This window comes from Oncorhynchus kisutch, linkage group LG3, assembly GCF_002021735.2.
Source record: "Oncorhynchus kisutch isolate 150728-3 linkage group LG3, Okis_V2, whole genome shotgun sequence".
In the NCBI taxonomy this organism is placed as follows: Eukaryota; Metazoa; Chordata; class Actinopteri; order Salmoniformes; family Salmonidae; genus Oncorhynchus; species Oncorhynchus kisutch.
Window position 1 is genome coordinate 44674022 of NC_034176.2, and position 25741 is coordinate 44699762.

The following is a 25741-nucleotide window of genomic DNA, read 5'->3' on the forward strand; positions in this document are numbered from 1 at the left end:
TCACCCAATTACACTCAGCCTGATAATGTAATAGAGAACGGGAACTGATATATCTGCTTATTGTTCTGTCTGTTTACACTAACAGCCTCATAACACAAGAGCAACCATCAGATGATGTTGATGCCTCTGTGACCTGCCAGTTTTTTCTCACACAGAGGGTCAAGTCCTGAAACCTCTGTACGATGGTACAGTATATTAGCCTTACCTGATTGACCTTTGTGAGTGCACCTCAGCATGTGCGCAAGCACACACACACACGCAAATACACACACTGCTAAATATATGTATGCGACCAATAACATTTGATTTGACACAGACACAGACACACAGACACACAGAACCGGAGGTCTGAGTAACCCAAAGGCGCCAGACTACAGTGTCCTCCTCCATCCGTTTCTGTTTAATAAGGATGGAGACATATTCTCCATCCCCCTCCACTCATCCCTCTATCCCTTCATCCCCCTTTCCCCCTCCACTCGCTGTCCTCTATCCTCTAATGACATGACAAACAACCAAACAACAACAGCACAGGAAGGGAGAGAGTAGAGACATGGACATGGAGGATATTAAACCATTTCTGCCAAAAATACATATCTAGTGCCTTTTTAATGACAGGCACGGTAAAAGGTGGCACGGTAAAGGTGGCACGGTAAAAGGTGGCATGGTAAAAGGTGGCATGGTAAAAGGTGGCACGGTAAAAGGTTGCACGGTAAAAGGTGGCACGGTAAAGGTGGCACGGTAAAAGGTGGCATGGTAAAAGGTGGCATGGTAAAAGGTGGCACGGTAAAAGGTTGCACGGTAAAAGGTGGCACGGAAAAAGGTTGCACGGTAAAAGGTGGCACGGAAAAAGTTGGCATGCTAAAAGGTGGCACGGTAAAGGTGGCACGATAAAAGGTGGCACGGTAAAAGGTGGCACAGTAAAAAGGTGGCATGCTAAAAGGTGGCACGGTAAAAGGTGGCAAAAGACAAGGCATGGACTTATAGTTCATACAGCATGATGCCTACAGGTGTATATATATGACTATATATAAGCTGGTTGAGAGAATGCCAAGAGTGTGAAAGGCTGTCATCAAGGCAAAGAGTGGCTAATTGATCATTTGTTCATTTGTTTAACACTTTTTTTGGTTACTACATGATTCCATATGTGTTATTTCATAGTTTTGATGTCTTCACTATTATTCTACAATGTAGAAAATAGTAAAAAATTAAGAAAAACCCCTTGAATGAGTAGGTGTTCTACATTTTTTTGACCGGTACTGTATATACGTATATATGAAACACAAAGAGTGGTGAAATGTAACTTTCATTTTTGCGGTGTGAAATAAACTCTGTTGACTCGAGACAAAGAGCCTTGTTGCCAACGCTGTTTCCATGACAAACACAACGCGTGGGTTCAACTTTTTCAACAGAATATCATTCTGCTGTCATCTTTGATCTGCTGTCATCTTTGATGAAGAGAACACCCCTCCCTCTCCTCACCTATCCCCAAGTGCCATCTTGCTTTTCCGTTGTTACACATCATGATGATGGTCATTAGAAACTATTATCATGGATGTGAAACAAATATCCACACCACCACTTTTTCCCGTAAGTGTTTTATTCTAACCAATGAAACATGGCAACGAGAGAGGGACTGCAAAGTAGGACATACTATGCCTGAACCGGATGGCACAGACCAGTCTCTCATTTGGACAATTCAGAATGGAGAGAAGCAGTGAGACAAATGTTTTCTGTGGCAAGCTGAATTGCAGACAGGGGAGAAGCCAGCCATAGAAATAGAATGCCTAGGAGGAGCTGGTGAGCAGCAACATGTGAAGACACATTTTCTCGTGCGCCGATCCAGGGCGAACAATTTACTATTAATTCTTGACCAACATCTCCCCCACCGTGTTCATTTTGTAACATTTAATCTGGAATCGAAACCCAAATTACTAATCAACTAATCAAGTAGACCAAATAGGGAATTCATATCTTGATTAGAGATGTGCCTCCACCATGCTGCCAAAAAAAAGCATTTTTTTTGTCCATTAAAATAACGTCAAATTGGTCAGAAATACAGTGTAGACATTGTTAATGTTGCAAATGACTATTGTAGCTGGGAACGGATGCTTTTGATGGAATATCTACATTATCAGCAACCATCACTCCTGTGTTCCAATGGCACGTTGTGTTAGCTAATCCAAGTTGATCCTTTTAAAAGGCTAATTGATCATTAGAAAACCCTGTTGCAATTATGTTAGCACAGCTGAAAACTGTTGTCCTGATTAAAGAAGCAATTCAACTGGCCTTCTTTAGACATGTTACATACAAGTTTATACTCCCATAGGACCATGTGTATTATTCTTTACTATGTGACTGGTTGGTGTGGTGGAATCGTTCTAATGAAAAGGAGAGACTTTTAGATTTCTTCAAAACAATCAAACCTTATTATTTAATTACTGCTGTAATCACCCCTGGAGGTGATCACTGAGAACTCAACGAGCTGGTTTGAGCCACAGCATTTTATAGCAAAGTCCATCCTCCTTCAGTCTATATGACAAACAACAGATAAATGGAATGGGTCACAAGGTTAAGATTTGTATGAAAGATACTTAGAATTCACAGCAGACAGTATCCAATTTTTGGCCTTGAAGTCATCTCTCCCTGGTATCTTATATAACAGAAACATTACTTTTTTTATTTAACCAGGCAAGTCAGTTCAGAACAAATTCTTATTTACAACAATGACCTAGGAACGGTTAACTGCCTTGTTCAGGGATAGAACAAAATATTTTTTTACTTGTCAGTTTGGGGATTTGATCTAGCAAACTTTTGGTTACTGGCCCAACACACTAACCACTAGGCTACCTGCCACCCCATTAACTCATGCTCTGGAATGCGGTATCACCCAATGACATCGTAAATTTTCCAGAGGCCCATCCTCAGTAGAACACACACAGATGAGCAGTCTAGTCTGTTGCATAAAACAACCATTTGATGGAATTACAGCATTATAACTTAATCTTGCAATTTTGCTCTCATATTGGTCTGCCCTGGTGCTTGGTGGCGGATGGCATGGGTTTGAAGGTTGTATAGCCGAGCGAACACTGCAGGACGGGTATTAAATGCCAAGCGCTTGTCAATTTTCGATATTCTGGATTGTTAGGATATTCAACAGAGGGTTACATTTATACAAATGTTGAATTTTACTGGGTTTGTTTTCCTATTTACTTATTTAATTAAATGATTTTAAAGTATATGTGTGTATCTATATATGTATAGATATATATATATATTTAAGTCATCCTAAGTGGATGGGGTTGGTCTTGGGGGACATATACCCATTCCTCCTTTTTTATATATTATTTTACTATCCTTCAAATATGCATATTGCATAAGATACCTTAGATAACTGTGGTGGTTCCCTCCAAAATCCCTTCCCTAGGTGTAAACTTGATTATGTTCACCCTGGATAGAGCTCTAATGATGTTCAGTTTTACATGGTTGCATGTTGCTCTAGTCTAGGAGAGCTAGATGCAGCCTTCCAACAGGGGGAAGGCCAGCATAGGGGTCCAAGGTTTTCTGTTGTTTTTAGCTGGTTTAAAAAAAAAATAATATTCATTATATTTTATTACTCTGACCTTTTAGTACACTGGCCATGTGATCATACTAACATCAATTTCTGATTCACATACTCTAGGCTCCACATGCTTTATCAGGTGGAACTTAAAAGGAATTAACCAGGTGATCAAGCGTAGCCGAGTGTATGCTCATCTTAAGTCCTTACGTCCGGACATTGTTTTTCTCCAAGAGGCCCATCTCTGGTCCAGTGACCATGATAAACTAGCGAGAGGATGGGTCGACCAGATATTTCACTCTAACCTTGGTGCGAAGGCCTAGAGGGGCAGCCATCCTTATCAGAAAAGGCACCCCGTTTGTCTCCGCCATAGTCATTTCAGATACTAATGGAAGATATATTATAGTGATGGGGAAATTGTTTAGCACACAGGTTATTCTGGCTTACCTCTATGGTCCTAATTGGGTTGACACTCAATTTTTCTCTGACCTCATCACAACACTTCCTGACCTTAACTCTCATCATTTGATATCGGGCGGAGATTTCAATTGTGTATTGCATCCAAGTCCATACAGATCCAGACCGAAACCCAACAATGTAATTTCAAATTCAGGCGCAGTAGTCAACTCATTTCAAGAATCCTATAATTTGTCTGATCCATGGAGGACGAGCAATCCCACTGCTAAACAGTACTCCATTTTTTCTCCAGTCCACAGCACATACTCTAGGATTTACTTTTTCCTGCCAGACAATAGAATTATTCCTTTTGTAACTAATAGCCAATATAATAGCATCGTTATCTCAGACCATAGCCCTGTCCAGCTAGATGTCCGCTTTCTGGACAGTACTGTGTCACAACTAACGTGGTGACTTGACCCATTACTACTATCCTGTAGTGCCTTTAAAAAATACATATCAACTCACATTTATGTCTTTTTATAGATCGACTGCACCCCTGACATGTCTCACTCTACTGTGTGGGAGTCATTAAAAGAATATCTAAGAGGCCAAATCATTTAATACACAGCGTATGACAACAAACAGCACACCACATGCCTACCTCATCTCATTCTAGATGTGGACAACAGATATGCCTCTCCTCCAACTCCTGAACTCTACAAAGAGAGACTGTTACACCAATCGGAATTTGACAATCTTTCCACCAAACAAACGGAGCAGCTTCTGCTTAAGTTGAGGCAAAAATTCTATGAACACAGAGAAAGCTGGCAAGTTGTTATCTCACCAGCTTCGACAATCCGCTGCTAGCAGCACCATACCTGAAATCTGTGTTGCAGCTGATTTAACTTCTACCAATCCCAAAGAAATCAACAATCAGTTTAAGCAATTCTACTCTGCTCTTTACTCATCAGAGGCTCTTCCTGACACATCTCGTATGCATGTATTTCTAGACAATCTGGACATCCCCTGTCTCAATTCAGATGAACAAACCAACATGGATGCCTCAATAAGTCATGATGAAGCTACTCTGGCAATCCACTCCACGCAGAGCAGTAAAACCCATGGGCCTGATGGCTTCCCTATTGAATTTTATAAAACATTCTCCTCTAAATTATCCCCTATCCTCAGCTCAATGTACAATGAAATCCTTTCTAGTAAGAAACTCCCACAGATACTTACCCAGGCGACTATTTCGGTTTTGCTTAAAAAAAACAAGAATCCCCTAGACTGTGGCTCATACCGCCCTATAAGCCTTTTGTGCTGCGATTATAAAATTCTCACTAAAGGTCCTCTCGCGCCGTCTAGAGAGAGTGATGCCTAATATAATTAACTCGGACCAAACAGGATGCATCTCAGGTAGGCAATCTTTCCATAATATGCGGCAGCTATTTAATGTTCTTTATTCTGCCCACTCAACTCTACAGCCAGAGGTTGTCCTCTCTCTTTATGCCGAAAAGGCTTTCGACCAGGTTGAGTGACAATATCTATTTACTGAAGTAGAGAAATTTGGGTTTGGCCAGTCATTCCTTTCCTGGATTAAGATTTTGTACTCGTCCCCAGTGGCTTCTGTTCGCACCGACAATGTTACGTCCAGCTACTTCCCTCTCCACAGGGGGGACCAGGCAGGGTTGCTGTTTGTCCCCTTTCCTATTTGATATGGCTATTGAGCCTCTTGCTATCGCCCTGTGGGCGGAGGAAATTATTAAGGGAATATTAAGGGGCAACATAACTTTCAAGGTGTTTTTATATGCAGACAAATCTTATTTTATACATCTCTAACCCTGTGGAGTCTATACCCTATCTCTTGGACAAGCTACAATGTTTTGGGACATTCTCTGGTTAGAAGTTAAACCTAATAAAAAAGTGTGCTACTCCCCATTAATCAGTTAGCAGAAGGAATTGGGTGTGCCAATTTCCCATTTAAGGTGGAGCATCAGGTCTTTACTTATTTGGGGGTAGAGGTCACACGATCGTTTGAAGTTCTGTGTAAACATAACCCTCCTGGAACGCACTAAGCAGGATTTCACAAGGTGGTCATCTCTTCCCATTTCATTAGCAGGTCGCATTAATTCTGTTAAGATGACTGTACTACCTAGGTTTTTGTACATATTCCAAACGATTCCCATTTTTTTTTTGTTGCCAAAGTCGATGTTCAAACAGCTGGACAGCTACATTTACAACTTCATTTGGAATAAGTCAAATCCACAAATGAGAAAGGTATATCTAGAGAGACCTAAGCCCGCAGCAAGTATATCAGCAAATATATCTAAATGTGTTTATTGGGGTTCTACATTTGAAAACAAGGATGGCCCAACTTGGGCCATCATGGAGTTACAGTCAAGCCTTCCATCTTCTCCGATCTCGCTCCTGTGCTCCCCAATGCCTATGAAACTCGGCACCCATATTTTGAACCCCATTGTTAAGAACTCCCTTAAAACCTCGTCCCAATTCTAAAATCACTTTAGCCTTAAACAAGCAGGCTGCTTCTCTCCGTTAATATCTAATCATCTCTTCTCAGCGTCACAGATTCTGGCATAGGAACGGTCCGGTGTTTTTTTGTGAGCTATTTGTTGATAACACATTCGTCTCATTCGATACTCTTGAGTGTTGACCATAATATTCCCAATACCCACTTTTTTAGATACCTGCAAACTCACAACTTTGCCAAAAAAACTTTCCCTTCATTTCCACTCAAGCCTCCTAAGTGTCCAGTCGAGAGGTGCTTAGATCTTAACCCTTATCTGAAAGGCACAATCTCCAGACTATACGACATAATACAGAACATTAATCCGCCTTCCTTTGCGAATACAAAATCTGCATGGGAGCAAGACATAGGTGGCGAGCTACATGAGGATATATGGCAACAAAGTATTGAGCGTATCCACACATCATCCTTTTGCATAAGGCGTGGGCTTATTCACCTTAAGGTTTTGCACCGTCTCCATTACTCGAATGACAGATTGGGTATATTTTTTCCAAAGGTTGACCACAAGTGTTTTAGATGCCACCAGAGTCCAGCAACTGTGGGACACATGTTTTGGTCATGCCAATCTTTGAGTGGCCTCTGGGACATTTTTCTAGGCATTCTCACATAGGTGTAATACAACTGCTAGCCCCAACCCGGTCACTGGCATTTTTGGGATACTTCCCCTAGACCAGAATGCTCCCACGCATCAGGCAAATGCGGAAGCTGCTAGCTCGCCGCCTTGTCCTCTTTCACTGGAAGTCTGAAAGTTCTACTTAACCTGGTCCCCATTAATACAACACTTGTACTTAGTGTTACTTGCATAGTTTGGTAAGCAGTCATGTCTGTTCTAGTGGCCATTAGTGCTGATAATAATGTTTATATTACTTTTTTCTTATAGAGATACCTCAGCCGACCACAACATTGAATAGAAATGTCTGTTCTAGAATTGATATTGCTATGTGGGGAGCAGACTTCTTCATTAAAAGTGATAGTAAAACGAGCCTGGTGGTGTCTGTTAACCTAACAACAGGCTCTCTAGGCCCAGCAGGTGGGTTGTGTTTTGTCCGCAGGCTAGGGGCAGCCCTCCAACTGGACATACACACACACGCCACATCAGTCAGGCTAACTAACAAACCTTTCAGCTTCATGAAGAGACATAATGGATGCTGTGAGTAAGTCTTTTGAACGGCAATCCATTGGGAAACATTCACATACAGATGACAATGCCACCGTCGAAAAGAAAACTAAAAACAATTCACACAAAGAACCATGACTCCATTTACTATCACAAACTAACATAGACAAGGGCAACAACAATTCAGTCTCCGTTCTGACTCATTCTGAGCAGGCACCAGTTGACCGCCTTCGGCTCGGCCAGCTATCGTCACGGGGTCCTTCGTCTTTGATACAGATATCAGAGGAAGTTAGTTGGTTCTTGTTGTGCCAAAGCATCTTGAGCCATGCAGATGAGACATGCTGAGCGGATACTTTACAAGGAGTGTACGCATCTCCATTAAATTGCAGATGCAGGGCACAAAAAAATAAAGTATTGAAAGAAAAATAGAATCCTGCACACCGTTGCTAAATAAAACTCTGGGAGCATTCAACAGTGTGTGGGTATATTTTTTTACTTTCCGGACCCCAAGCAGACCCATTACCAGATTGACGACAAACACCAGGCCTGCTCTTTGCTGCTATGACACTTACTGGGACCCCAGGGGATGCTCGGCAGGCAGATTAAAGTATTAGGGATGCCGCCACAACACAATTAAGTCATTAAATCATTCCTTTACTAGGAATAGGCTAACTGCCTTAGACTGGCATTTGTCTTAATCTCTAATGTCTTTGTCAGGACAACAGTAAGATGATAAGCCATACCAGAAGTTTCTCCCTGCCTGTACCAGAGAAATTCCACTATATTGCAGTACTTGAGGGCCAAGCCCTGTTGGTTGTTCTGGAGTGGGTGGACTTTGCCCCTTTACAACTAATAATAATAATTTATTCAACATCTATAGCGCTTTTCAAAGAATCTCATAGAGTTTGAAAAAGCAAAAACAAAAAATGATCAAATAATGAATTATTAATATGACCAAATGTATGAGCCTGTGCGCCAGCAGTGGGTACTGCACAAATGGTACATCTGGAGGAATAGTAGTAAGCTATCTATAAAGCCCAGGGCACAGAGAGGATGTTAGGGAAAGCAAGGTGTGCTGCTGAAGCTACGGACCTGTCTGTCTCTGACTCCCTGGCTGTGACTGAGCTGCTCCCTCCTCAAGACCATTGATATTTCCTCGGCTGACCATCCAATATGCAAGCTGCGCAACAACCTGATCATAACCATGACTTCGGAACTTTTTGACTTCTTACTTTTAGAAAACTTCCTGATGTATATGCAATTCAGCTTTTAGCTGCCATGTTCACTGAACAAAAATGTAAATGCCACATGCTATAATTTCAAATCAGTCAATTGAAATAAATTCATTAGGCCTTAATCTACGAATATAACATGACTGGGAATACAGATATGCATCTGTTGGTCACCACTATTTGCCTCATGCAGCGCAACACTTATATTTCCCTCACTAACTTTAAACATCAGCTATCTGAGCAGCTAACCGATCGCTGCAGCTGTACATAGCCCATCTGTAAATGGCCCACCCAATCTACCTACCCCATCCCCATATTGTTTTTGTTTACTTTTCTGCTCTTTTGCATACCAGTATTTCTACTTGCACATCATCATCTGCTCATCTATCACTCCAGTGTTAATTTGCTCAATTGTAATTACTTCGCTACTATGGCCTATTTATTGCCTTCCCTCCTCAGGCCATTTGCACACACTGTATATAGACTTTATTTTTTTTCTATTGTGTTATTGACTGTACGCTTGTTTATTCCATGTGTAACTCTGTGTTGTTGTTTGTGTCGCACTGCTTTGCTTTATCTTGGCCAAGTCGCAGTTGTAAATGAGAACTTGTTCTCAACTAGCTTACCTAGTTAAATAAAGGTGAAATAAAAAAGAATAATTAAAAAAACATCTCCTTCACATAGAGTTTATTAGGCTGATGATTGTGGCCTGGGGAATATTGTCCCAATCCTTTTGAAGTTCCTGTATATTGGCGGGAACTGGCCAATATCCAGGAACACAACACACTGTCGTTGTAATGATGGGGCGGTGAGTCGAAAGCAGGTGCAACGTTTTAATAAAACAAAACCAAGAACACAACACTAACATAAGGCAGAAGGCAGATCCACAAAAACAATACCAACTGGTGAATGAACATGGGAGAATGACATATAAAGGGGAGGAGATGATGAAGGTAATGGAGTCCAGGTGTGAATCATAATGATTAACAGGTGCGCATAATAATGAGTGCCAGGTGTGCGTAATGATGAATCCCAGGACCGGGGGTTAGTACTCTGGCGACGTCGTACGCCGGAGGGGAGGAGCAGGAGCAGACGTGACAGTCGTACACGTCGATCCACAGCATCCCAAACATGCTCAATGAGTGACATGTCTGGTGAGTATGCAGGCCATGAAGGAACTTTGACATTTTCAGCTTCCTGGAATTGTGTACAGATCCTTGTGACATGAGGCTGTGCATTATCATGCTGAAACATGAGGTGATGGTGGCGGATGAATGGCACGACAATGGGCCTCAGGATCTCGTCACGGTATCTCTGTGCATTAAAATTACCATCAATAAAACACAATTGTGTTCGTTGTCCATAGTTTATGCTTTCCCATAACCACACCGCCACAATGGGACACTCTGTTCACAACGTTGACATCAGCAAACCACTCACCCACACGACGCCATACATGCAGTCTGCCATATGTCCGGTACAGTTGAAACTGGGATGCATCCATGAAGATCACACTTTTCCAGCATGCCAGTGGCCATCGAAGGTGAGCATTTGCACACTGAAATCGGTTACGATGCCGAACTGCAGTCAAGTAAAGTAACTGTTGAGGACGACGAGCATGCAGATGAGTTTCCCTGAGACGGTTTCTAAAAGTGTTTGCAGAAATTCTTCGGTTTTACCAGTGGAGGCTCCTCAGAGGAGAACCATCCTACTCAGTGAATTTCATAAAAAGGATAATTTTGAAACATTTAAAATGTTATCCTTTTTAGATAAAACTATACAAAACTGTACAAAAATCACTCAATAGTTGATTAAAACACACTGTTTTGTGATGATGGTCTACAGTAACCTCAACAGCACTCTGTAGGATAGCACCATGGGGTAGCCAGAGGACAACTAGTTACCGTCCTCCAACTGGGTACATTGACTTCAATACAAAACCTTGCAGGCTCATGGTTCTCACCACCTTCCATAGACTTACACAGTAATTATGACAACTTCTTGAGGACATCCTCCAACCTATCAGAGCTCATACAGCATGAACTGACATGCCAATCAAAGGATCAGAGAATGAATATAAACTCAGCAAAAAAAGAAATGTACCTTTTTCAGGACCCTGTCTTTCAAAGATAATTCATAAAAATCCAAATAACTTTACAGATCTTCATTGTAATGGGTTTAAACATTGTTTCCCATGCTTGTTCAATGAACCATAAACAATGAATGAACATGCACCTGTGGAACAGACGTTAAGACACTAACAGCTTACAGATGGTAGGCAATTAAGGTCACAGTTATGAAAACTTAGGACACTAAAAGGCCTTTCTACTGACTCTGAAAAACATCAAAAGAAAGATGCCCGGGGTCCCTGCTCATCTGCGTGAACATGCCTTAGGCATGCTGGACTGCAGATGTGGCCAGGGCAATAAATTACAATGTCCGTACTGTGAGACGCCAAAGGCAGCACTACATGGTGACAGGACGGACAGCTGATCGTCCTCGCAGTAGCAGACTACGTGTAACACCTGCACAGGATCGATACATCCGAACGTCACACCTGCGGGACAGGTACAGGATGGCACCAACAACTGACCGAGTTACACCAGGAACGCACAATCCCTCCATCAGTACTCAGACTGTCTGCAATAGGCTGAAAGAGGCTGGACTGAGGGCTTGTAGGCCTGTTGTAAAGGCAGGTCCTCACCAGACATTACCGGCAACAACGTCGCCTATGGGCACAAACCCACCACCGCTGGACCAGACAGGACTGGCAAAAAGTGCTCTTCACTGACGAGTCTCACCGGGGGCGGTAGTCGGATTCACGTTTATCGTCGAAGGGATGAACGTTACACCGAGGCCTGTACTCTGGAGTGGGATCGATTTGGAGGTGGAGGGTCCATCATGGTCTGGGGCGGTGTGTCACAGCATCATCGGACTGAGCTTGTTGTCATTGCAGGCTATCTCAATGCTGTGCGTTACAGGGAAGACATCCTCCTCCCTCATGTGATACTTTTCCTGCAGGCTCATCCTGACATGACCCTCCAGCAAAACAATGCCACCAGCCATACTGCTCGTTCTGTGCGTGATTTCCTGCAAGACAGGAATGTCAGTGTTCTGTCATGACCAGCGAAGAGCCCAGATTTCAATCCCATTCTGGGAACTTGCAGGTGCCTTGGTGGAAGAGTGGGGTAATATCTCACAGCAAGAACTGGCAAATCTGGTGCAGTCCATGAGGAGGAGACGCACTACAGTACGATACTGACTGTTACTTTTGATTTTGACCCCCACTTTGTTCAGGGACACAATATTCAATTTCTGTTAGTCACATGTCTGTGGAACTTGTTCAGTTTATGTCTCAGTTGTTGAATCTTGTTATGTTCATACAAATATTTAAGTTTGCTGAAAATAAACGCAGTTGACAGTGAGCTAGCTATTAATGCAGTATGTAAAATGTGTTCAGTGGTAGACTCAAAGAGAGCAAATTGGCTTAAGGACAACAAAGTCAAGGTATTGGAGTGGCCATCACAAAGCCCTGACCTCAATCCTATAGAAAATCTGTGGGCAGAACTGAAAAAGCGTGTGCGAGCAAGGAGGCCTACAAAACTGACTCAGTTACACCATCAGGAGGAATGGGCCAACATTCACCCAACTTATTGTGGGAAGTTTGTGGAAAGCTACCCGAAATGTTTGACCCAAGTTAAACTATTTAAAGGCAATGCTACCAAATACTAATTGAGTGTATGTAAACTTCTGACCCACTGGGAATGTGATGAAAGAAATAAAAGCTGAAATACATGATTCCATATATATATATATATATATATATATATATATATATATATATATATAGTGTGTAGTTAGCAATCCAATCCATACAATATTTTACAAATTTGTTGTGCTTAAGATCCTGGACTGCATCTTTAAGTGTTCTATTGTATCCCTGGTATTTGCTTAGTCAATTAGTCTCACTGAACAGAGAATGGACACATCTGCTTTGCCAGGTTTGAAGTCGTCTAGATAGTCACTGACAGCAAGTAAATACATAAACATCAGTGGTCCTTAAAGATTGGAGTTAAATACACATAGTTTATAGTCCTGAATATCTAGAGGCTAGAACCACTTATACTGACAAAAATATATATACTTATTTGTGACTTTTAAATAACAGCCAATTACAAAGAGTGAGGGAGACATTAGACTACCAAGAGCACTTGACTTTTTAGCAACTGGTGTAGAATTGAACATGACTTAACAAGGAGCTTGTCATACTCAATAATGCAGCAGGGAGGATAACCATCATCATTCTTGCTCTCTCTCTCTCTCTCTCTCGTTCTTTCACTCTCTCTATTTCTAGCTATCTGTGTCTATCTTTCTGTTCTGTCTATCTCTGTCTGCCTGTACGTCTGACTCTCTCTTCTTCTCACTCCCCTGTCCTTCTTGCGCTCTCTCTTCTTCGCTCTCCTTCCCTATGCACGAGTCTAGGCTAGTGGCCAATCTTCAAAAATAACGTTAGTTTTTGAGATACCCTTACCAGAGGTATAATTAAACAACCATGTTTTTTTAACCTCTGTTATGGCTCACATTTATGAAACGGATGGTTGTGTAACAATATTTCACTGCAAAAGTGGTTAAATTGATCGATATTGTGACACACACCCTAAACCAAAACAGTGCAGAATAATACCTGACTAGAGATGGAATCAGCTGCATGAACTCATGTAACCCAGAAATGCAAGCTCTGATATTGCTACCATTTGGAATACAAGCAGTCAGTTGCATGCCCCTACACCACACACAAACAGCATTAGAATATCTTAATGCATCATGGAAATATAGACCTGTAAACAGAGAGATACAATAGGTGGAAATATCAACTATGAATATTTATGATGAATGTAGGTGTCACGTCTATTCCCACTCCCCCTCTCCGGGAGCTCGACAGCGCCAATCTACTAACCACCGGTCCTGGCAACCCCTCATTAAGCACACCTGCAGCCCATTATGAGGCACACCTGGACTCCATCCATACCCTGATTACTCACCCTTTATCTAGCACTCCCTAACATAACTCTTCAGGTAGTATTGGTTATGTTTCCTTGTCAGACGGTTCTCTTGGTTTGTATCGGTCTACTTTCAGTATTATTAAACTCACTAACTGCACCTGCTTCCTGACTCCCTGTCAACTTTCCAGTAGGCTTGACTTTTTGATAGCTGATTAACAACTTTCCAAGCCAAATTTGCTCTCATTCAGTGCTGTATAGTCCTGTCTGACAAAAATAGATTCAGTTAAACATGTTTTTTGACGTTGTGGCTATTGTAATCTAATTGGCTCTAAGGAAAACAAGTGGGCTCAGACACTGAAAACTGTATTTTTATCAGTCAAACATTCCTCTATTTCTTCACCCCCTACTCATGCAATTATGATAGGGGGCTCCCCTGGATTTCAATCCAAATCAAATATGGCTGCCACAATACCATTACATGGTGGTTTAATCACCTGTATGTTAACATATTTCTTTTTTGTGTGCAATTCAACTAGGTTTGAAATTCAATATGCCTGCCATAATTACACTCAAACACCATTGCCTGGAAATAGAAAAGGCGGCAGAATGCTTGGCATGGCACCACCTGTACTCCAAGTCACAAGCCTCTTTGAAGATCAATGAGGTATCTCAGAGGCTCCAACGAAATGAAAGAGAATCCAACACCCTCTCCCTAGCTCTACAACTTGCCCCTACTGTGGTATAACTTGTACCACCAGGATTGGGTTCTTCAGTCACCTTATCATTTAGATGTGAGCTTTGACTCATGGCTAGTCCAATATGGCTACCTGAATCCAACATGATCTTCTGCTGGCTCACTGCATTTGTGATGCACATTGGGATGTTCCGGTGTACTCTTATGCTGTTCAGGTTGGGCTGGCACATTGCTTCTTCCAGACAATCATGTCCACCATCCTGGCTGTCTGCCCTGGAGTTGCCGTATATGTCAACTTGGTGACATTATGGTGTATGTAAGAACCGACGCTGGAGTAGAGAAGCAGGTACGGGGAGTAAACATTTAATAAGGAACAGACATGGAACAAGGCAGGAACAGCATTAACACATGGGTAACACAATGACATACGACAATTAATCGTGAAGCAGGGACCAGAGCATGGGAACAGACAGATATAGGGGAGGTAATGACACAGGTGATAGAGTCCAGGTGAGTCCAACAATTGTTGATGCGCGTGACGGGGGAAGGCAGGTGTGCGTAATGATGGTGATAGGAGTGCGTGATGCTGGGCAGCCTGGTACCTTCGAGTGCCAGGGAGGGGGAGTGGGAGCAGGCGTGACAGTGTATGTGGAGGATGTAACCACATATGATGACACTCGCATATGGCAGGTGTTCACTACAATGAACCAACACAACCCGAAACTCAGTGGGCCTTCACATGTCATAGGAATTGCAGCTCTCCAATGGGAATGCCATCCTGAATCTCCCAGTCTGTCCTGAGGGGTATACTACGATTGAAGCTCAGGGTTTTCAAAAGCTAACCAGCTTCAGTTAGCTTCTCATTACAGCTCAGGCTTCATCCGTACTACGACAGTGGATATTGCTGCAGCTAACTCTAGCAGGCTTGTAACTGCGTGTGCGTGCACCTTTACTCCACACACAGAGATACATACAAAGCTCCCCCCCCCCTCCATTTGGTAAATCTGACCATCCTCCTCCTGATTCCTGCTTACAAACTAAAGCAGGAAGTACCAGTGACTCTCTCAATACAGATGTGGTCAGATGATGCGGATTCATCCAATGGCATTGAGGAGTATACCACCTCAGTCATCGGCTTCATCAATAAGTGCATCGACGACGTCGTCCCCACAGGTACCGTACGTACAGCTGAAGTCGGAAGTTTACATACACTTAGGTTGGAGTCATTAAAACAAATGTTTCCACCACTCCGCAATTTCCAAACTCCTGAAGGTACCACGTTCATCTGTACAAACAATAGTACGCAAGTATACACACCATGAGACCACGCAGCCATCATACCACTCAGGAAGGAGACATGTTCTGTCTCCTAGAGATGAACGTACTTTGGTGTGAAAAGTGCAAATCAATCCCAGAACAACAGCAAAGGACCTTGTGAAGATGCTGGAGGAAACAGGTACAAAAGTGTCTATATCCACAATAAAACAAGTCCTATATCGACATAACCTGAAAGGCCGCTCAGCAAGGAAGAAGCCACTGCTCCAAAACAGTCATAAAAAAGCCAGACTACGGTTTGTAACTGAACATGGGGACAATGATTGTACTTTTTGGAGAAATGTCCTCTGGTCTGATGAAACAAAAATATAAGACCATCATTATGTTTGGAGGAAAAGGGGGAGGCTTGCAAGCCGAAGAACCCCATCCCAATCATCAAGCATGGGGACGGCAGCATCATCTTGTGGGTATGCTTTGCTGCAGGAGGGGCTGGTGCACTTCACACTGGCAGCATGAGGGAGGAAAATTATGTGGATATATTGAAGCAACATCTCAAGACATCAGTCAGGAAGTTAAAGCTTGGTCGCAAATGGATTAAATGTCAGGATTTGTGAAAAACTGAGTTTAAATGTATTTAGCTAGGTTGTATGTAAACGTCCCACTTCAACTGTACATATCCTAACCAGAAGCCATCAATTACAGGCAACATCCACATCAAACGAAAGGCTAGAGCTGCTGCTTTCAAGGAGCGGGACACTAATCCAGACGCTTATAAGAAATCCTGCTGTTCATCAAACAAGCAGCATCAATACAGGATTAAGATTGAATCATACTACACCGGCTCTGATGCTCGTCGGATGTGGTAGGGCTTGAAAACTATTACAGACTACAAAGGGAAACCCAGACGCGAGCTGCCCAGTGACGCGAGCCTACCAGACGAGCTAAATGCCTTTTATGCTTACTTCGAGGCAAGCAACGCTGAAGCATGCACAAGAGCACCAGCTGTTTTGGATGACTGTGTGGTAGCGCTATCGGTAGCCGATATGAGCAAGACCTTTAAACCGGTCAACCTTCACAAAGCCGCGGGGCTAGACCGATTACCAGGACGTGTACTCAAAGCATGCGCAGACCAACTGGCAAGTGTCTTCACCAACATTTTCGACCACTCCCTGACCGAGTCTGTAATACCTACATGTTTAGAGCAGACCACCATAGTCCCTGTGCCCAAGGAAGCGAAGGTAACCTGTCTAAATGATTACCGCCCGTAGCACTCACATCGGTAGACGGACTGCCCCCAGATGGTAAGGGTAGGCAACAACATGTTTGCCACGCTAATCTTCAACACTGGGGCTCCTCAGAGGTGTGTACTTAGTCCCCTCCTGTACTCCCTGTTCACCCACGACTGCGTGGCCAAACACAACTCCAACACCATCATTAAGTTGCTGACGACACAACAGTGGAAGGCCTGATCACCGATCATCAGCCTATAGGGAGAAGGTCAGAGACCTGGCAGTGTGGTGCCAGGCCAACAACCTCTCCCTTAATGTGAGAAAGACAAAGCAGCTGATCATGGACTACAGAAAAAGCGGTCCGAACAGGCCCCCATTAACATCGACGGGGCTGTAGTGGAGCGGGTCGAGAGTTACAAGTTCCTTGATGTCCACATCAGCAACAAACTATCATGGTCCAAACTAGAGGTCGACTGATTAATCGGAATGGCCGATTAATTAGGGCCGATTTCAAGTTTTCATAACAATCGGTAATCTGCATTTTTGGACACCAATTATGGCCGATTACATTGCACTCCACGAGGAGACTACGTGGCAGGCTGAAAACATGTTATGCGAGTGCAGCAAGGAGCCAAGGTAAGTTGCTAGCTACCATTAAACTTATCTTATAAAAAACTATCAAACTTAACATAATCACTAGTTAACTACACATGGTTGATGATATTACTAGTTTACCTAGCTTGTCCTGCGTCGCATATAATCGATGCGATGCCTGTAAATGTATCATTGAATCACAGCCTACTTCGCCAAACAGGTTATTTAACAAGCGCATTTGCGAAAAAAGCACTGTTGTTGCACCAATGTGTATCTAACCATAAACATCAACGCCTTTCTTAAAATCAATACACAAGTATATATTTTTAAACATGCATATTTAGTTAAAATAAATGAATGTTATCAGGCAATATTAAACTAGGGAAATTGTGTCACTTCTCTTGCGTTCGTTGCACGCAGAGTCAGGGTATATGCAACAGTTTGGGCCGCCTGGCTCGTTGCGAACTAATTTGCCAGAATTTTACATAATTATGACATAACATTGAAGGTTGTTCAATGTAACAGCAATATTTAGACTTGTGGATGCCACCCGTTAGATAAAATATGGAACGGTTCTGTATTTCACTGAAAGAATAAATGTTTTGTTTTCGAAATGATAGTTTCCGGATTTGACCATATTAATGATCTAAGGCTCGCATTTCTGTGTGGTAGGCAGCAGCAGGCTCGTAAGCATTCATTCAAACAGCACTTTCCATTCGAGTGCCAGCAGCTCTTCACAATGCTTCAAGCATTGCGCTGTTTATGACTTCAAGCCTATCAACTCCCGAGATTAGGCTGGCAATACTAAAGTACCTATTAGAACCTCCAATAGGTATATGAAATACAAATGGTATAGAGAGAAATAAATAGTCCTATAATAACTACAACCTAAAACTTCTTACCTGGGAATATTGAAGACTCATGTTAAAAAGAACCACCAGCTTTCATATGTTCTCATGTTCTGAGCAAGGAACTTAAACGTTAGCTTTTTTACACGGCACATATTGCACTTTTACTTTCTTCTCCATCACATTGTTTTTGCATTATTTAAACCAAATTGAACATGTTTCATTATTTATTTGAGACTAAATTGATTTTATTGATGCAGTATATTAAGATAAAATAAGTGTCATTGTTCATTCAGGTTTGTTGTAATTGTCATTATTACAAATATATATATATAAAAATCGGAAGATGAATCGTTATCCGCTTTTTTTGGTCCTCCAATAATCGCTATTGGTATTGGCGTTGAAAAATCAGAATCGGTCGGCCCTCTAGTCCAAACACACCAAAACAGTCATGAAGAGGGCACGACCACACTTTTTTCCCCCTCAGGAGACTGAAAAGATTTGGCATGGTTCCACAGATCCTCAAAAAGTTCTACAGCTGCACCATCGAGAGCATCCTGACCGGTTGCATCACTGCCTGGTATGGCAACTGCTCGGCATATGACCGTAAATTGCTACAGAGGGTGGTGCGTACGGCCCAGTACATAACCGGGACCAAGCATTCTGCCATCCAGGACCTATATACTAAGCGATGTCAGAGGAAAGCCCCAAAAATTGTCAGACACTAGTCACCCAAATCATAGACTGTTTTCTCTTGGAACTGGAGTGCCATGTCTAGGACCAAAAGGCTCCTTAACAGCTTCTACCCCCAAGCCATAAGACTGCTAAACAATTAATCAAATGGCCACCAGATTATTTACATTGACATCCACCCCCCTCCATTTTTTTGTACACTGCTGCTACTTGCTGTTTATTGTCTATGCATAGTCACTTCACCCCTACCTACATGTACAAAAAATACCCCAGCACATTGACTCAGTACCGGTACCCCCTGTACTTAGCCTCGTTATTGTTATTTTGTTGTGTTGCTTTTTATTATTTTTTACTTTAGTTTATTTGGTAAATATTTTCTTAACTCTTTCTTGAACTGCACTGTTGGTTAAGTGCTTCTAAGTAAGCATTTCACTGTAAGGTCTACAATTGTTGTATTCGGCGCATGTGACAAAGTTTGAAATGCCGTCTTTATTTGATTTCTTATCGTTAACGCCATCTTTGGTGTGCTTATCAATGCACAAGTACTTTTTCCCCCACTCCTATCGATAAAATAGTTGTATTAAGTCGTACACAAATTTTACTATGAGTGAAATTTCAAAAGATTCTTTCACTATTAAACGTTCAATGTGATGGGTATTTTAACGTTACAATTTCTTTACACACACAAACATTTCATTAATAAAACACACGGAATTACCAAAGGTATGCGGACACCTGCTTGTCGAACATCTCATTCCAAAATTATGGATATTAACATGGAGTTGGTCCCCTCTTTGCTGCTATAACAGCCTCCACACTTCTGGGAAGGCTTTCCACTAGATGTTGGAACATTGCTGCCGGGACTTGCTTCCATTCAGCCACAAAAGCATTAGTGAGGTTGGGCACTAATGTTGGGTGATTAGGTCTGGCTTGCAGTCTAGGCTCTGTGCAGACCAGTCAAGTTCTTCCTCACCGATCTCGATAAACCATTTCTGTATGGATCTCGCTTTGTGCACGGGGACATTGTCATGTTGAAACAGGAAAGGGCCTTCCACAAACTGTTGCCACAAAGTTGGAAACACAGAATCATCTAGATTTTTTTTCACATTTTACCTTTATTTAACTAGGCAAGTCAGTTAAGAACAAATTCTTATTTTCAATAATGGCCTAGGAACAGTGGGTTAACTGCCTTGTTCAGGGACAGAACAACATATTTTTACCTTGCCAGCTCGGGGATTCAATCTTGCAACCTTCCGGTTCTATCATTGTATGGTGTAGAGTTAAGATTTCACTTCACTGGAACGAAGGGGCCTAGTCCGAATCATGAAAAACAGGCCCAGACCATTATTCCTCCTCCTCCAAACTTTACAGTTGACCCTATGCTTTCAGGCAGGTAGCGTTTTCCTGGCATCCGCCAAACCCAGATTGTTGAAGCGTGATTCATCACACTAGAGAACGCATTTCCAATGGCGGCGAGCTTTACACCACTGGAGCCGACATTTGTCATTGTGCATGGTGATCTTAGGCTTGTGTGCGGCTGCTCGGTCATGGAAACCCATTTCATGAAGCTCCCGACGAACAGTTCTTGTGCTGACGTTGCTTCCAGAGGCAGTTTGGAAATCGGTAATGAGTGTTGCAACCGAAGACAGACGCTTCAGCACTTGGGGGTCCCGTTCTGTGAGCTTGTGCGGCCTACCACTTCACGGCTGAGCCGTTGTTGCTCCTTGACATTTCCACTTCACAATAACAGCACTTACAGTTGACCAGGGCAGCTCTAGCAGGGCAGAAATCTGACAAACTGACTTGTTGGAGAGGTGGCATCCTATGACGGTGCCACGTGGGAAAACTGAGCTCTTCATTAAGGCCATTCTACTGCCAGTTTAATCTATGGAGATTGCATGGCTGTGTGTTCAACTTTATACACCTGTCAGCAATGGGTGTGGCTGAAATAACCAAATCCACTAATTTGAAGCGGTGTCCACATACTTTTGTTTATACAGTATACAGTATATATGGAAAGAATTTAACCCCTTAACTTTTTCCACATTTTGTTACGTTACAGCCTTATTCGAAAATGTATTAAATAAAATATAATTTCCATCAATCTACACATAATACCCCATATTAAATGTATTACAAATAAAAAACAGAAATACCTTAAGTATTCAGACCCTTTGCTATGCGACTCAAAATTGAGCTCAGGTGCATCCTGTTTCCATTGATAATCCTTGAGAAGTTTCTACAACTTGATTGGAGTCCACCTGTGGTAAATTCAATTGATTGGACATGATTTGGAAAGGCACACACCTGTCTATATAAGGTCCCACAGTTGACCGTGCATGTCAGAGCAAAAACCATGCCATGAGGTCGAAGGAATTGTCCGTAGAGCTCCGAGACAGGATTTTGTCGAGGCACAGATCTGGGGAAGGGTACAAAAAATGTCCGCAGAATTGAAGGTCCCCAAGAACACAGCGGCCTCCATCATTCTTAAATGGAAGAAGTTTGGAACCACCAAGACCAAACTTGGTCAGGGAGGTAGACCAAGAACCCTAAGAACAATCAAGGCTGTAATTGCTGCCAAAGGTGATGCAACAAAGTACTGTTGAAACACCTATGTAAATGTTGGGATGACGCATGCATTGGTCTGGGAAACTGTGAAATAATGTCAACATCCTTTGAAAGGACATAATGCCATCTATGACAAAAAGGATGGTCAGACTTCAACAAAGATGCTGTATGTCATTGTGTATGGTGGCAGGGGATTAACTGTGATATAGTGGCCTTTGTGCACCATGCTTGACCAGCTCCACCTCCCTTGCAACCCCTTTACTGTCAATTCAAAGCCCAGGGATCGTATTCAAATGTACAGCATGTGTCTGGACTACATCCCTCAAAACGCTTCTTAGTCATATAGTTTAGGACCTGTCCTCTAAGTAACCTCTAGTTAACCAGAGGTCACCGTCACCTGTTCTGTCACTCTCCTTATCTCCTGCTGGATCTGCCCCAGACCGTTATCACAGCCGACCACCCACAGTTCCAATCTGTCTGTGTTTTTTTTCCATTAGTTCACTGTTGATACAGACCCAAAATGTTTTGCATGTCAGCAGTCCATGTTCTCAAAATATTGGACTTTCAAGAAGCAGTGTCACTGGCCACATCATCATCATCTGCCAAATTATCATCCTACCCGACTTCCAAAGGAATATGAAGGAATATGTTGGAGAAGCTGGTCAGGCCCCAAAACCACAACCACCACTGGCTACTTTATATCCTCGGCCTGTTAGGACACACTCATGTCCTGGTCACCTCAAAGACTGTATCAACTTTGCACACTTAATTTCAGTGGGGAAAAGAGGGAAAAGGCTTGCGCTGACTGTTGTATTACAGGTTGCTTCCCTGTAAACTTGGTTACGCTACTATGTGCTTGTGTCGAGAAAGGCTTGTTATTATATTTAGCTGAAATGCCCATTGTTGATATGCTGTAAGTGTGTGAATGAGATTTAAACATGAACAAACATTGAAAAGTTATTTGGCTACTCAAGCACGGCAGTACCACTTATATTCCTAGATATACCGTACCAAGATAGTGCTGTGGCGGTCATGACATTTTGTCAGCCGGTAAGTGTCATGTAAATAACTGCCATTCTCACGGTAATGGTATGGTAATTAACATAAATACACGTAGCATCTCCGGGCTACCATGCATAGCCTACAAGCCACTGATGCGGAACTTTGGAACATCTACATTTTAAAAAGTCTAATCATTCCGTTTAATATAGCCTACACCATCACAATAAATCCTTTATTGATTTTAGGCAGGTCTAAAGAAACATGATATGAAGAAAATGTCGCCTTTATTTCAGAAGAACAGAATAGCATATTCTGAGTCATCCTTATCCCTGATCTGGCTATGCCATATGACTGTGGGCTACACTAGTTCATTAAGCAGACAAAGTGATCATTTGAAACATGTCCTCCTATATGATTCATTTGTAGTTATTTATGCAACTTTAGTTGTGATACAAACCTTAGAATGTATTAGAAATCAAAACATATATCCTAAAACTGCATGATGCAACTAACGATGATGAAGACAGAAGTTGCATTAAAGGCATGTACTGTGCTCTGTTTCTTATGCAGGCTGCACACATTTCATCAATCTCTAATACACAATTTAACAAGCACTTGATAATATTCTCACCTATCAGACTCTTCTCAATTTAATCTGGTCTTTACGTACATATAGCCTACTAATATACTATAAATGTAGAATAAATTTTGAGTTAGAATGGCCCACAAAAAAAACATGTAATCCATAGGCTGCACTCGAATAGTGAATAGAGGAAGCGTTATATTTGAGATTCTTCAAATTGCCACCCTTTGCCTTAATGACAGCTTTGCACACTCGTAGCATTCCCTCAACAGCTTCTTGAGGTAGTCACCTGGAATGTATATCAAATAATAAGTGTGCCTTGTTAAAAGATAATTTGTGGATTTTTTTCCCTTCTTAATGCGTTTGAGACAATTAGATTAGATTAGATTCAACTTTATTGTCATTGAACAAGTACAGTACAACAAAATGCAGTTAGCATCTGACCAGAAGTGCAAATTAAAGAGTACAAAAAATGTACAAGTGAAACAATTAAGTACAATGTATGTTATTAAGTGGGATGTATAGCTGTGCAATGAAGGCAAATGGCAAGTCTAAATATGCAATGAAGGCAAATTGAAAGTGCAAGGTGTCATGCAACTGAAATACAGGGATAGCAGCAATGAGGTTACCGAAGTAAACATGTACATGTACAACTGAATAATGTCCTTAATCAGACTTTGCAAAGCAATATCAGAGTCCAGTACTACAGTGAAGAGTGCAAAGAGAGTAATGCAAAAAGGTCCCTCAGAGGCAGTACTTAGTGGTGGGCGGGTGGGTATGGCTAGTGCCGTGTTAGCAGGGTTACAGTAGCCTAAAATAAACTGTTCTTGAGCCTGCTAATGCGGGAACGTAGAGACCTGTACCGCCTGCCTGATTGGTAGGAGGGCAAACAGTTTCTGGCATGGATGTGAAGGGTCCTTGATGATGCGGCGTGTCCTATGCAGACACTGCTTGCGCTGGAGGTCTACATTGGTAGGGAGCTGGGGACCAGTGATGTGCTGGGCGGTTTTCACCACCCGTTGCAGGGCCTTACGGTCGGCCACGAAGCATCCGCCAAACCACACTGTGGCGCAGTTAGCCAGAATGCTCTCGACCGTGCAGCGGTAAAAGTTCACCAGGATCTTGGGAGACAGACGGGCCTTCTTCAGTCTCTTCAAAAAGTACAGGCGCTGCTGTGCCTTTTTGACCAGGTTTAAGGTGTTGTGACGGGGTAGGGGGGGTATACAGTAGATAGCCCGGTTTTTGTAAAAGACCAAGAACATATTATGGCAAGAACATCTCAAATAAGCAAAGAGAAATGACAGTCCATCTTTACTTTAAAGACATGAAGATCAGTCATTACGGAAAACTTCAAGAACTTTGAAAGTTTCTTTAAGTGGAGTCGCAAAAACCATCAAGCGCTGTGATGAAACTGGATCTCATGAGGACCGCCACAGGAAAGGAAGACCCAGGGTTACCTCTGCTGCAGTTCATTCGGGTTACCAGCCTCAGAAATTGTAGATCAATTAAATGCTTCACAGAGTTCAAGTAACAGACACATCTCAACATCAACTGTTCAGAGGAGACTGTGGGAATCAGGCCTTCATGGTCAAATTGCTGCAAAGAAACTACTACTAAAGGACACCAATAATAAGAAGAGACTTGCTTGGGCCAAGAGCAATGGACATCCAACACGAGCAATGGACATTCGACCGGTGGAAATCTGTCCTTTGGTTTGGAATCCAAATGTGTCTTTGTGAGACACGGTGTGAACGGATGATCTCTGCATGTGTATTTCCCACCGTAAAGCATGGAGGAGGGATTATCGTGTGGGGGTGCTTTGCTGGTGACACTGTCTGTGATTTATTTAGAATTCAAGGCACACTTAACACGCATGGCTACCACAGCATTCTGCGGCGATACGCCATCCCATCTGGTGTGCATTTAATGGGACTGTCATTTGTTTTTCAACAGGACATTGACACAACACACCTCCTGGCTGTGTAAGGGCTATTTGACCAAGAAGGAGAGTGATGGAGTGCTGCATTAGATGACCTGGCCTCCACAATCTACAGACCTCAACCAAATTGAGTCGGACTGCAGAGTGAAGGAAAACCAGCCAAAAAGTACTCTGAATATGTGGGAACTCCTTCAAGACTGTTGGAAAAGCATTCCTGATGAAGCTGGTTGAGAGATTGCCAAGTAAAACTGTCATCAAGGCAAATGGTGGCTATTTGAAAAATCTAACTTTTTTGGTTACTACATGATTCCATATGTGTTATTTCATAGTTTTTATGTTTTCACAATTATTCTACAATGTAGAAAATAGTAAAATAAAGAAAAACCCTTGAATGAGTAGGTGTTCTAAAACTTTTGACGGGAAGTGTATATATTTTTTTACGAAGTATTCAACCCCCTGATACA

The 25741-nt window shown here is 42.3% G+C and overlaps 1 protein-coding gene across 1 annotated transcript in view; it reads right to left on the minus strand.

The window, feature by feature from the left end:
- LOC109874064 (kinase suppressor of Ras 2) overlaps positions 1–24600 on the minus strand; it is an 81137-nt gene extending 56537 nt beyond the window's left edge. Inside the window, exon 1 of the mRNA XM_031815671.1 lies at positions 24202–24600. Coding sequence (XP_031671531.1) covers positions 24202–24600 — 399 coding nt within the window. The remainder of the gene's footprint in view (positions 1–24201) is intronic.
- Positions 24601–25741: the final 1141 nt, after the last annotated feature.